The sequence below is a fragment of the Dermochelys coriacea genome, chromosome 3 (genome assembly GCF_009764565.3).
Source record: "Dermochelys coriacea isolate rDerCor1 chromosome 3, rDerCor1.pri.v4, whole genome shotgun sequence".
NCBI lineage: Eukaryota > Metazoa > Chordata > Testudines > Dermochelyidae > Dermochelys > Dermochelys coriacea.
Window position 1 is genome coordinate 62,452,175 of NC_050070.1, and position 10,350 is coordinate 62,462,524.

The following is a 10,350-nucleotide window of genomic DNA, read 5'->3' on the forward strand; positions in this document are numbered from 1 at the left end:
AGCGATGCTGCTTTTCCACAATTTCAGCTCGTGCACGTCGGCGGAAGCAGTCTATGTAGAAATCCAGGCTGCTGTTTCGACCTTCAGGAGGAGTCCACCTAGAATCCTTCTTTTTGTAGTGTTGGCAGGAAGGTCTCTGTGGGTTAATATGTTGGTCAGAGGTGTGTTGGAAATATTCCTTGAGTCTGAGACGTCGAAAATAGGATTCTAGGTCACCACAGAACTGTATCATGTTCGTGGGGGTGGAGGGGCAAAAGGAGAGGCCCCGAGATAGGACAGATTCTTCCGCTGGGCTAAGAGTATAGTTGGATAAATTAACAATATTGCTGGGTGGGTTACGGGAACCATTGTTGTGGCCCCTTGTGGCATATAGTAGTTTAGATAGCTTAGTGTCCTTTTTCTTTTGTAGAGAATCAAAGTGTGTTTTGTAAATGGCTTGTCTAGTTTTTGTAAAGTCCAGCCACGAGGAAGTTTGTGTGGAAGGTTGGTTCTTTATGAGAGTATCCAGTTTTGAGAGCTCATTCTTAATCTTTCCCTGTTTGCTGTAGAGGATGTTGATCAGGTGGTTCCGCAGTTTCCTTGAGAGTGTGTGGCACAAGCTGTCAGCATAGTCTGTGTGGTATGTAGATTGTAATGGATTTTTTACCTTCAGTCCTTTCGGTATGATGTCCATCTGTTTGCATTTGGAGAGGAAGATGATGTCTGTCTGTATCTGTGCGAGTTTTTTCATGAAGTTGACAGATTTCCAATCTATACGGCTAAATTCAGTGCCTTGCATAATCACAGGTTTCAGAGTAGCAGCCGTGTTAGTCTGTATTCTCAAAAAGAAAAGGAGTACTTGTGGCACCTTAGAGACTAACAAATTTATTAGAGCTTAAGCTTTCGTGAGCTACAGCTCACTTCATCGGATGCATTTGGTGGAAAAAACAGAGTAGAGATTTATATACACACACACAGAGAACATGAAACAATGGGTTTATCATACACACTGTAAGGAGAGTGATCACTTAAGATAAGCCATCACCAACAGCAGGTGATGGCTTTCACCCAGAAGGATCTCAAAGTGCTTTCAAAATATTACGGATTTTAAACTATACAGGTATCAGTCCAGGTTCTGTTCAATATCTTCATTAGTGGTTTAGACAATGGCATAGAGAGTTTATGGACAATACCAAGATGAAAGGGATTGCAAGTGCTTTGGAGGATAGGATTAAAGTTCAAAATTATCTAGATAAACTGGAGAAATAATCTGAGGTAAACAGGATGAAACTGAATAAGGACAAGTGCAAAGAACTCCACTTAGGAAGAAACAATCAGTTGCACACATACAAAATGGGAAATGACTGCCTAGGAAGGAGTACTGCGGAAAGGGATCTGGAGGTCATAGTGGATCACAAGCTAAATATTGAGTCAACAGTGTAAAACTGTTGGGGGGGGGGGGGGGGAGAAAGCAAACATCATTCTGGGATGTTTTAGCAGGAGTGTTGTAAGCAAGACACAGGAAGTAATTCTTCTACTTTATTCCGTGCTGATCAGGCCTCAATTGGAGTGTTATGTCCAGTTCTGGGCACAACATTTCAGGAAAGATGTGGACAAATTGGAGAAAGTCTAAAGGAAAGTAACAAAAATAATTAAAGGTCTAGAAAACATGACCTATAAGGAAAGATTGAAAAAACTGGATTTGTTTAGTCTGGAGAAGAGAAGACTAAGAGGGGACATGATAACAGTTTTCAAGTACAGAAAAAGGTTGTACAAGGAGGAGGGAGAAAAGTTGTTCTCCTTAACATCAGAGGATAGGATAAGAAGCAATGGATTTTAATTGCAGCAAAGGCATTTTAGGTTGGACATTAGGAAAAACTTCCTAACTGTCAGGGGGGTTAAGCACTGCAATACATTGCCCAGAGAGGTTCTGAAATCTCCGTCATTGGAGGATTTTAAGGGCAGGTTAGACAAACACCCGTCAGGGATGGTCTAGATAATACTTAGTCCTGCCTTGAGTGCATGGGACTGACTTAGTAGACCTCTCAAAGTCCCTTCCAGTCCTATAGGTCTATGATCTTCTACTGTTATGACCACAGAAATGCATCAACTGTTTAAGAAGCACAGAACATTACAATACTGTTTCTAACAGGAAATGAATTCAAGTCATAGGATGATTTATAAGACTGAATATAATTAATCAAGATACACATTAGCCAGAACACAGAGATTAAATATCCCTACTTCGGGAAAAGTGCCATGAATCTTTATATAGGACGTAGGTTTTTATCTCATTTAGAAGAGGCACCTCAAACATCAGTGCCCTCTTTCATTATGCTAGGGCACTTGTTCAGTACTGATTTAATCTGAGTGTTACCCACTGAATCAACACTACGTTCTGCTGCACTTGGGTAGTGGCCTTTAGGGAAGACTGAAGTAACAAGCCCACTTAGTCTGCAAGAGAAAGGATCACAACTTGGGGTATATGTCTCGCACTTGAAAAATCCTCTCTAACCATAAGCATGTGGATGAGCCACTCTTCTTTAGTACCTTAGAAGGCATGCTGAATTAAAGAAGACAAAAATTTTATTGAAGCTATATAATCCTACAAAATGTGATTTCTAAGAGAATTCATAACCTGGTTTGCCTTCACCCTACACAAATGATACTATGACAATTTCCAGTAAAATGTAATGTTAAACTGCTTTCCGACAATAGTATTAACATAGACCTCAGACTCGGACAAACCTGTTCAAAACTATTGCTTTTGGTACAATTGATATATGTCAATGGAGAAATCAGAACTCAGTAATTTATTAATCAAAGCAAACTTTTAATTGTGTAGCATTTGTTAGCTACATCTTTTGGCATATCTATTTCACTTACACACAGTAGACTAATTTTGTGAAGCTTATCAACAAAACTGATATCCCACAGTCTGAAATAACATTTTTCAATTGACTTGCTGCTCCGCTTTCAAATCCATTTTTATCTCCATTGAGAAGAGGCAGTTCTTTTTCTAAAATCCCTTTATATAAATGGATTATCTGCACCTGTTAATTTTTAAACTGGGAGATAATCACTTGTGATACCTGATGAACTATAGCTAACAATACAATTTGCTTTATACTTTAATACATGGAACAATGTTGTGAATGGCCTTACACCGATAATTCACCTATTGTTCAAGCCGAAATTCAATTGGAGTTAGTGGATGAGTGATATGGGCTAAAGCAGGGGTTCTCAAACTGGGGGTCATGAGGTTATTATACGGGGGTTGCGAGCTGCAGCCTCCACCCCAAACCCTACTTTACCTCCAGCATTTATAACAGTGTTAAATATAAAAATATTTTTAAAAGTGTTTTAATTTATAAGGGGGAGGCTACACTCAGAAGCTTGCTGTGTGAAAGGGGTCACCACTGGGCTAAAGGGAGCAATGAGTTAATAAACTGAATACATGTTTTAATAAATGATTGCTACAAATTGTTAGTGTGAACAGGTTGATTATAAACATGGCTTATAGCATAGGTGTTAGAAGTAGGAAAGCTGGCGGTGATGCTGCAACCCCTGGCTTGAAGTGGTTTCCATCATATGCAGGGTTTACAGTTTGGCTTTCAGCACCCCCTACTATACAAATTGTTTCAGTACCTTTGGCTTATGGCCACCTCTAGCACCTTATATTGGTGTGTTTACAGCCACCTATAAACGTGTAATATTCCCATGTCTGTAAAACACTTATAATATCATTAACCCTTCATAAAATATTTACAATTGCACTTTCAATATAAAGCAAGTAACTTCAATCTGTTTTTATCTGGACACCTGAACACAAAATTTCTTGTAACTATATATAGAAGACGCATCACTCAACCAGTTTCTTTAACACTCAACGCTTCTACATTGAACTATACCTAAATGTAATAAACCTTAATTTTTGGTGTAAATTAAAAAAAGTATTATTTTCTTGTCAAGCTTTGAAGAGTCGAAACAAGTTCTGCTCAAGTGTAATTTCTGACCGGGGGGGGGGGGGGGGGGAAAGAGCTCTATGGCCTGAATCTGTGAAGGGACTGAAAAAAGAAAACGAGTGCTTGTGGCACCTTAGAGACTAACAAATTTATTAGAGTATAAGCTTTCGTGAGCTACAGCTCACTTCATCGGATTGTTCATCTGTAGCTCACGAAAGCTCTAATAAATTTGTTAGTCTCTAAGGTGCCACAAGTACTCCTTTTCTTTTTACGGATACAGACTAACATGGCTGCTACTCTGAAACCTGAAGGGACTGAGGCATTGAGAGAACCACAGAAAAATCCATGAGGAAACTAGTTCTGTATTTAGCGCAGGGCTTGGATGATGTGCAGTGAATAAGGTCTGGGGCCATACATTTAATGAGGAGGAGTAAACAAAATATTTAATAGATACCCAGTCAGCTAGCACTGTGCATCCTGTGTGCTAGATGAAGTCCTGTAGAAAGAGTAATATATAATCATATTATTAAACAGAATATCATAATTCATAAGGCCAAATTAAGGCATTTCATAACTTCTAAATACTTTATGTTGCAACCTTCATACTCCTTTAGCATAGTTTAAAAAAAAAAAGTGTACACAGATTTTTTTTTAAAGTGCGTTTTTAGAATTCTATAGTACCCTACCACAGATATTAACCCAAAAATCCCTTGTTATCTCTGCTAAACATACACCACAATCTGCCATCAACCCTACTGCATGACTTGGGATTTGGGATTGCAATAAGTGTGCAAATGACCTACTCATGTGACTAATTAAAGATGTATCCACTAAATCATTTTTCTTGCTTTGAAACAGTACTATAGTGGTCAGTGTTGTTAAAAAGATTTAAAAAAAAATCAAGCTGCAATTAGTCCTCACATTTGGTTCAACCCCAAGTCAGAAAAATGTTTTGAGAACAGGTTCAAACAGTATTGTCTTATGGTTAGACAGAAGGAACAAAGAGGATCACTCTGGAATGTAATCCCAACTAAACCACAGGCTCCCTGTCTGACCTTGGACAAGTTACCTGACCTCTTTATATTTCTCAGTCATCATGCACAAATACTCAAGCCCACAAATACTGCAATTTGATGGTGATCTTGTTAAAACCATTTTTAAAAAAATTCTTTGGCAACCAGACTTTTCATGCTACTGTGAGTTTGTCATAGGACAGATTTTGGTTCCTCATTTTTCTATGGCTGATGCAAAGATATTTTTAGTGTACCTGTTTCATAGATATAAAAGAATGTACTCCCTCCAAACCAGCTTATATTGTATTTTTGAAAGATAAGTCCAACTAGGACTGAAGAACAAAAACAAAAAAGGACAAACTCCAAAAAAAAGTTCCCTGCTAACAATATCACACATATGTTCTAGTTTATCCCATGCATGCACACTAGTCTCTTTGTGAAAGGTTGTACTGTATTCACTTCATTATGTGGTGTTACAACAACCAACAACACATGTGAAGGTCTGACTGGAAGAATCCAGCACTCAACCTCTTTTTGTTTTATTGTGGTATTTATTGTGGTATGCACAAATGTTTTCACTTGCCCCTTCCACACCCATAACCAGCGGCCCATCAGAGTTGGGGAAACTAAATTAAAAAGTAATTTCCAACCTTTGTTTGATAATGAAGGGATTCAGATGCTGACTTAGAATCATCATAGAATATCAGGGTTGGAAGAAACCTCAGGAGATCATCTAGTCCAGCCTCCTGCACAAAGCAGGACCAATCCCCAGTTTTTGCCCCAGATCCCTAAATGGCCCCCTCAAGGATTGAACTCAAAATCCTGGGTTTAGCAGGCCTGTGCTCAAACCACTGAGCTATCCCTCCCCCAGGGATAGCTTCTTGAGTTACACATAGAAGAAAGAGTTAAGGGACAAAAGGAAAAAGGAACATGACTGGTCAATCTGGTTAGATAAATAAAGCATGCATAAAGACAGGTATGAATCTGTTTTTACTTCTGCATTTCCTACACGCCCTTTCTGCAAATTTACTAGTTGGACACATAGCCCCATAAACATGCAAACTGAAGCATTGGTGAGCTGTAATTTTTTTTTTGTAGAGACCGTTATAATTTCCCAACTAAACAAGTATTAAATCACATTTTTCTGTCTTAATATTTGTTTTAACTAGGAAACCCACTTCAGTAATAGATGTACAAATAGGATTTCTCCACACAGAGAAATGTACTGGCAACGCTACAGTGAAATCATTTTTCTGCAATAGCTATGCCAGTATAATTTCCCCATATGGACACTCTATTCTGGAATAAAAGTGACTTTATTCCAGTATAATGGTGAAGTAATTATTCCACCATAGCTATGCCAGTCAATTTCCGCATGTGGACAAGCCTATTGTCTCTACTTCCCATGAGTTTCTGGGCTTTCCAAGAACCAGAATTAATAAACACATTTAGCTTTAAGACTAAGTCACACAAAGACTCACAAAGCTAAATACATTAACTTTACTTAATAAAGTTCTCTTTAAGTACTTCAATTGTGGATGTAATTTTAAAAGACTAATTATGCCAGAACCAAAAAAAAAAAAAAACCAAGTACTCCTTTTACAGACTTATTTCTCAAAGGCTAAGGGCTTATCTATACTTACAATGCTGCAGCTGCGCTGCTGTAGTGCTTATTGAAGACACAACCTATGCCATTGCGCAAGTTTCTCCCATCGGCATAGGTACTCCACCTCCCCAAGAGAAGCCCTCCCGTCAACTTAGCGCTGTCTACATTGTGAGTTCAGTCGGTATAACTACATCGCTCAGGGTGACACAGTTATACCAACCTAAGGTTTTAGTGTCGACCAGAGCTAACTGATACAACACACAACAACAAAAATCTAAGCCCACTGTTTAGCCACAATGTGCTCCTCAATCATGGGGGGGAAAGAGACCTCATTTAATTTCACAGCCCACCAAGATATTTTTGAAGTACTGAAGACTATATGCAGGGTAAGAATGTAAAAAAGTTAGGGAAGCATGGGAGAGGTCTGCAAGGTTCCTAATGGAATGTGTAGGCCTAGCTTCAAAGAGCTTCCTCAAAGCACAGCCTAATCATCAGTCTTCACTTATGAAAGGCATAACTGTGGAAGGGAAGGAGCATTTTAGGCCTGGACAAGAATGCAATGACAGAATATGATGAAGAAAATGATACAGTATCTTTTAAATGTAAGCCAAGTATTATGTACAGAGCTTTTAGTCCCTCAATTTCATGAGAAATATATCAACTCAAGTTAAAAAAAAATTCAAAAAGGAAATATTTAAAGTGGAGCACTGAATATTTTTTCTGTACCCATAACGCAGCAAGGAATCAGTACAGGACAAAAATGGAACTCATAAGTGTGTGGAAATTAGCATCTAACGATTACCCTATTAAAACAGTTTTCAGATTCAACCATGATCCGCATTATGGGGAGGTCATAGGCAGACATTCTGGACATCTCCATTACAGTAAAATTGCCTCTCCTCAGTTGACATAGCTTAATATTAAAAGACTGCCGAGTTTTTTGTTGTTGTCATTGGTTTGTCTGTTGGTGTTATTTAAACCACAGTATATTAGTGTCAAGTCTCTAATTACACTCCATTAGTAATTGCAGTAAAAAAAGTGCTCCAGGCCAGGATTTTCATAGGGGTCAAAGCTACCCAACTCCAATCTGGGTGACTAACTTCCATAGGCCCCTTAGAAAACCCAACCCTAGTGAAATGTCTGTTAACAGTTGTAATAGTCTGAACAAATGAGCATTTTCAAAATACTACAGATGTTCCCTGAAGCTCAGGCACTGCGTGTGTGAAAGATGCAACCAGTAATAAATAATTTGCAATCTTGTAATCCTTTACATTCCTTACTTCCTGAATTAAGAGAAAGAAAGGAATTCTCATACAGCGGTTCATCTTTTCCTGTGTCCTGCCTCCAATAGTGGCCAGTATCAGATGACTCAAAGGAGGTGCAAGAAGCCCCATAACAGACAATTATGGAAGTTAACATTATGAATAGTATTGCAGACAGAAAGTACTAGGCAATAGCATAAGATCAGTGAAGCACATATTGCACTTTTGCCTGGAATGGTTTCCAGCATGGGGGTCACTGGAGGGTGGGCGAGTGAAGCATCATTTCCCCACCTTCCCCCTCAAAAATACCAGATCCTCCACCATGAAGGGAGACAATACGTGAGAAGGAAAAGTAAAGTAAAGTAAAGTACAGCACAGCCAGGGAGGCAAATGAGGGACACGAGTAAATCCCAGCTGTAGCAGCTCTGCAGAGGAAGGAAGGAAGGAAGGAAACACTGAGGCACAAGGGAGGAGGGGAAGTGGACCGGGAGGAGGGAGGCAAATACACTCTTTCAGTACAAGTCTGAAAGCCACACAAGAAGGCAGAGGCTCCGCAGAAGCAGCTCCCTCTCCCTCCACCCCACCCCCTTGCCCGTCTCTGGGGCGTGTAGCGCTCTGCTGTGTTGCACAGAGGAGTCTCCCATGGTGCTGTTTTTAAACTCTCTGCTGTTGTTGATACCATGTGTAAGCAGATCCCCCCTTTGCTGCACGGGGCCCTGTCTCTGCAGACTCCTGTCCTGATTGACACCAGAGTTGGTACATACGGGTCTGTCACAGGAGGCAAGGAGAAGGGTGTAGTTTGTTTTAAACATGGCTTTTCTCTCCCTTCCGCCTTTTACCTTGGAGCCATCACCGGGGCACCATGCAAAGCAGAACGCAGAATCAGCCCAGGGCAGAATCAGCCAGGACACGGGGGATTTTTCCAGAGATCGATGAGCTACTGCTTGGAGTTTGCAAGCAGGAAACTCCTCCGGGGGAGGTAAAAGGCGAAGCTACAGCTGCTGCATTTTTTTCCGGTGGCCGGGGGGGGGGGGGGAGATCGGAGTTGTGACAGCGAGTTCGCATGCGAGAGGAGGGGGTGACAACTGCAGCCCTCGCTACAAGGTTAGAGGAAGCAAGGAGTAAATCAACACACCAGCAACCGGAGGGAAGGGTGGAAGGTATCTGCAACAGGCAGTACAAATACCCAGACTCAATCAGCGCAGCCCAAAAAAATTCGCCCCCGGCTTGCAGGCAACCTGAGGCTGAGATTATTCACTGCAAACGGCCGTCAAAAGGAACGCGCCGCAACACAATCAACACAGGCGCGTTACCTTTCTCTTCGGCATAATGTCCCTGCCCCGGGCTGCAAAAGTAAAGCAACAAGCAGGCTCCTGCACACGCGCAGACCCCTCCTCCGAACGCCGCGGCGGCGGCGGGGCCAGGCAGTCTCTAGTCCACGCCGCGGACCACCGCTCCGCTGCGCACGCTCCACGCTCACTGCCCCTGCGCCGCTGACACCCGAGAGCCCCCTGCCCGCAGGCGCCCACCGCGGCTACCGAGAGGCGACAATGGGGCAGCTCTTCTGTCTGATTGGCTCCCCAATTCTGTAGGCCCCGCCCTCCTCTGAAGGGACGAGACTAATCCGGGGACGTCCGCGTGGTTCAGATGCGGGGCACGCTGGGGCGAGGTACCCTGCGCTGATTGGGTAGTAGCAGGCCCCCAAATAGCCAAACAGGAGTGGGGAGGCTCGGGGGGGGGGGGGGGGAGCGGAGCACGTGGGGAACCGCCTGGAGCTATGGCCAACCTTTAATAAGATTTTTAAACATTTCACAACAAACAGCATAGTTGTGCCTGTATCTGGCAAGTTATCTTCTGAGTAACAAATGCCACCCATCCAACAACAGGGACCTCACCCCCGCAAAAAAAGCATCTTTGGATTTGCCAGACATCTACGTAAATGTACACAAAATGGTTCTCCCCTCTTCTATCCCAATTGTTCCCCTTCTTTGATAGTCTTTAAATCTTCCCCCTTGCTGTCTTTTCCCCTCCACGGCTGCTCTCTCCCACTTCCCTCAGCCTCTCCCTCCTTTTTTCCTCCTTCCCATGCCCCTAATATCCACCCAGAATTTGCCCCTCATATCCACTGTCCTTTCTATCCCCTACTTTTTGCTTTGTACGTCCATCTGTTGGTCAGTCTCCAGCCCTTCACACCATAGGCCAATTGTCCATTCTCTCCCATAAATTCTCCACTTGCCCCACCTGTCTGTCCTCTCATTAATTTAACAATCTATAACCTCTCTATTCAATTCCCGTTTGTCCTCTTCTTCCAAATTGCTTCAATTCTTGCCTTCTTTATTCATCAGTTGGTTCTCAGGCTTTCCCTTGGCCCTTTGCACAATTCTTACTCCCCACAAATTTATTCCATTTTGTCTTTTACTCCAATCTGTTTAATTCTCAGCTACCAGGGGAGGGTAAATCTGGGAGGGCAATAGGAACAGGGGATAAGCAAAGGGGGATTCAATTAGGGTTAAAGAGGTGTCAAG

General features: G+C 41.9%; 1 protein-coding gene across 3 annotated transcripts in view; it reads right to left on the reverse strand.

Annotated features, from left to right (window-relative positions):
• Positions 1-9,436, reverse strand: part of HMGN3 (high mobility group nucleosomal binding domain 3) — a 38,561-nt gene extending 29,125 nt beyond the window's left edge. Inside the window, exon 1 of one of the 3 annotated variants that reach the window (XM_038396843.2) lies at positions 9,139-9,436. In XM_038396843.2, coding sequence (XP_038252771.1) covers positions 9,139-9,153 — 15 coding nt within the window. In that variant the 5' untranslated portion in view covers positions 9,154-9,436. The remainder of the gene's footprint in view (positions 1-9,138) is intronic. The other 2 variants (XM_038396845.2, XM_038396844.2) reach the window with 2 other exon arrangements.
• Between the last annotated feature and the right edge of the window lie 914 nt (positions 9,437-10,350).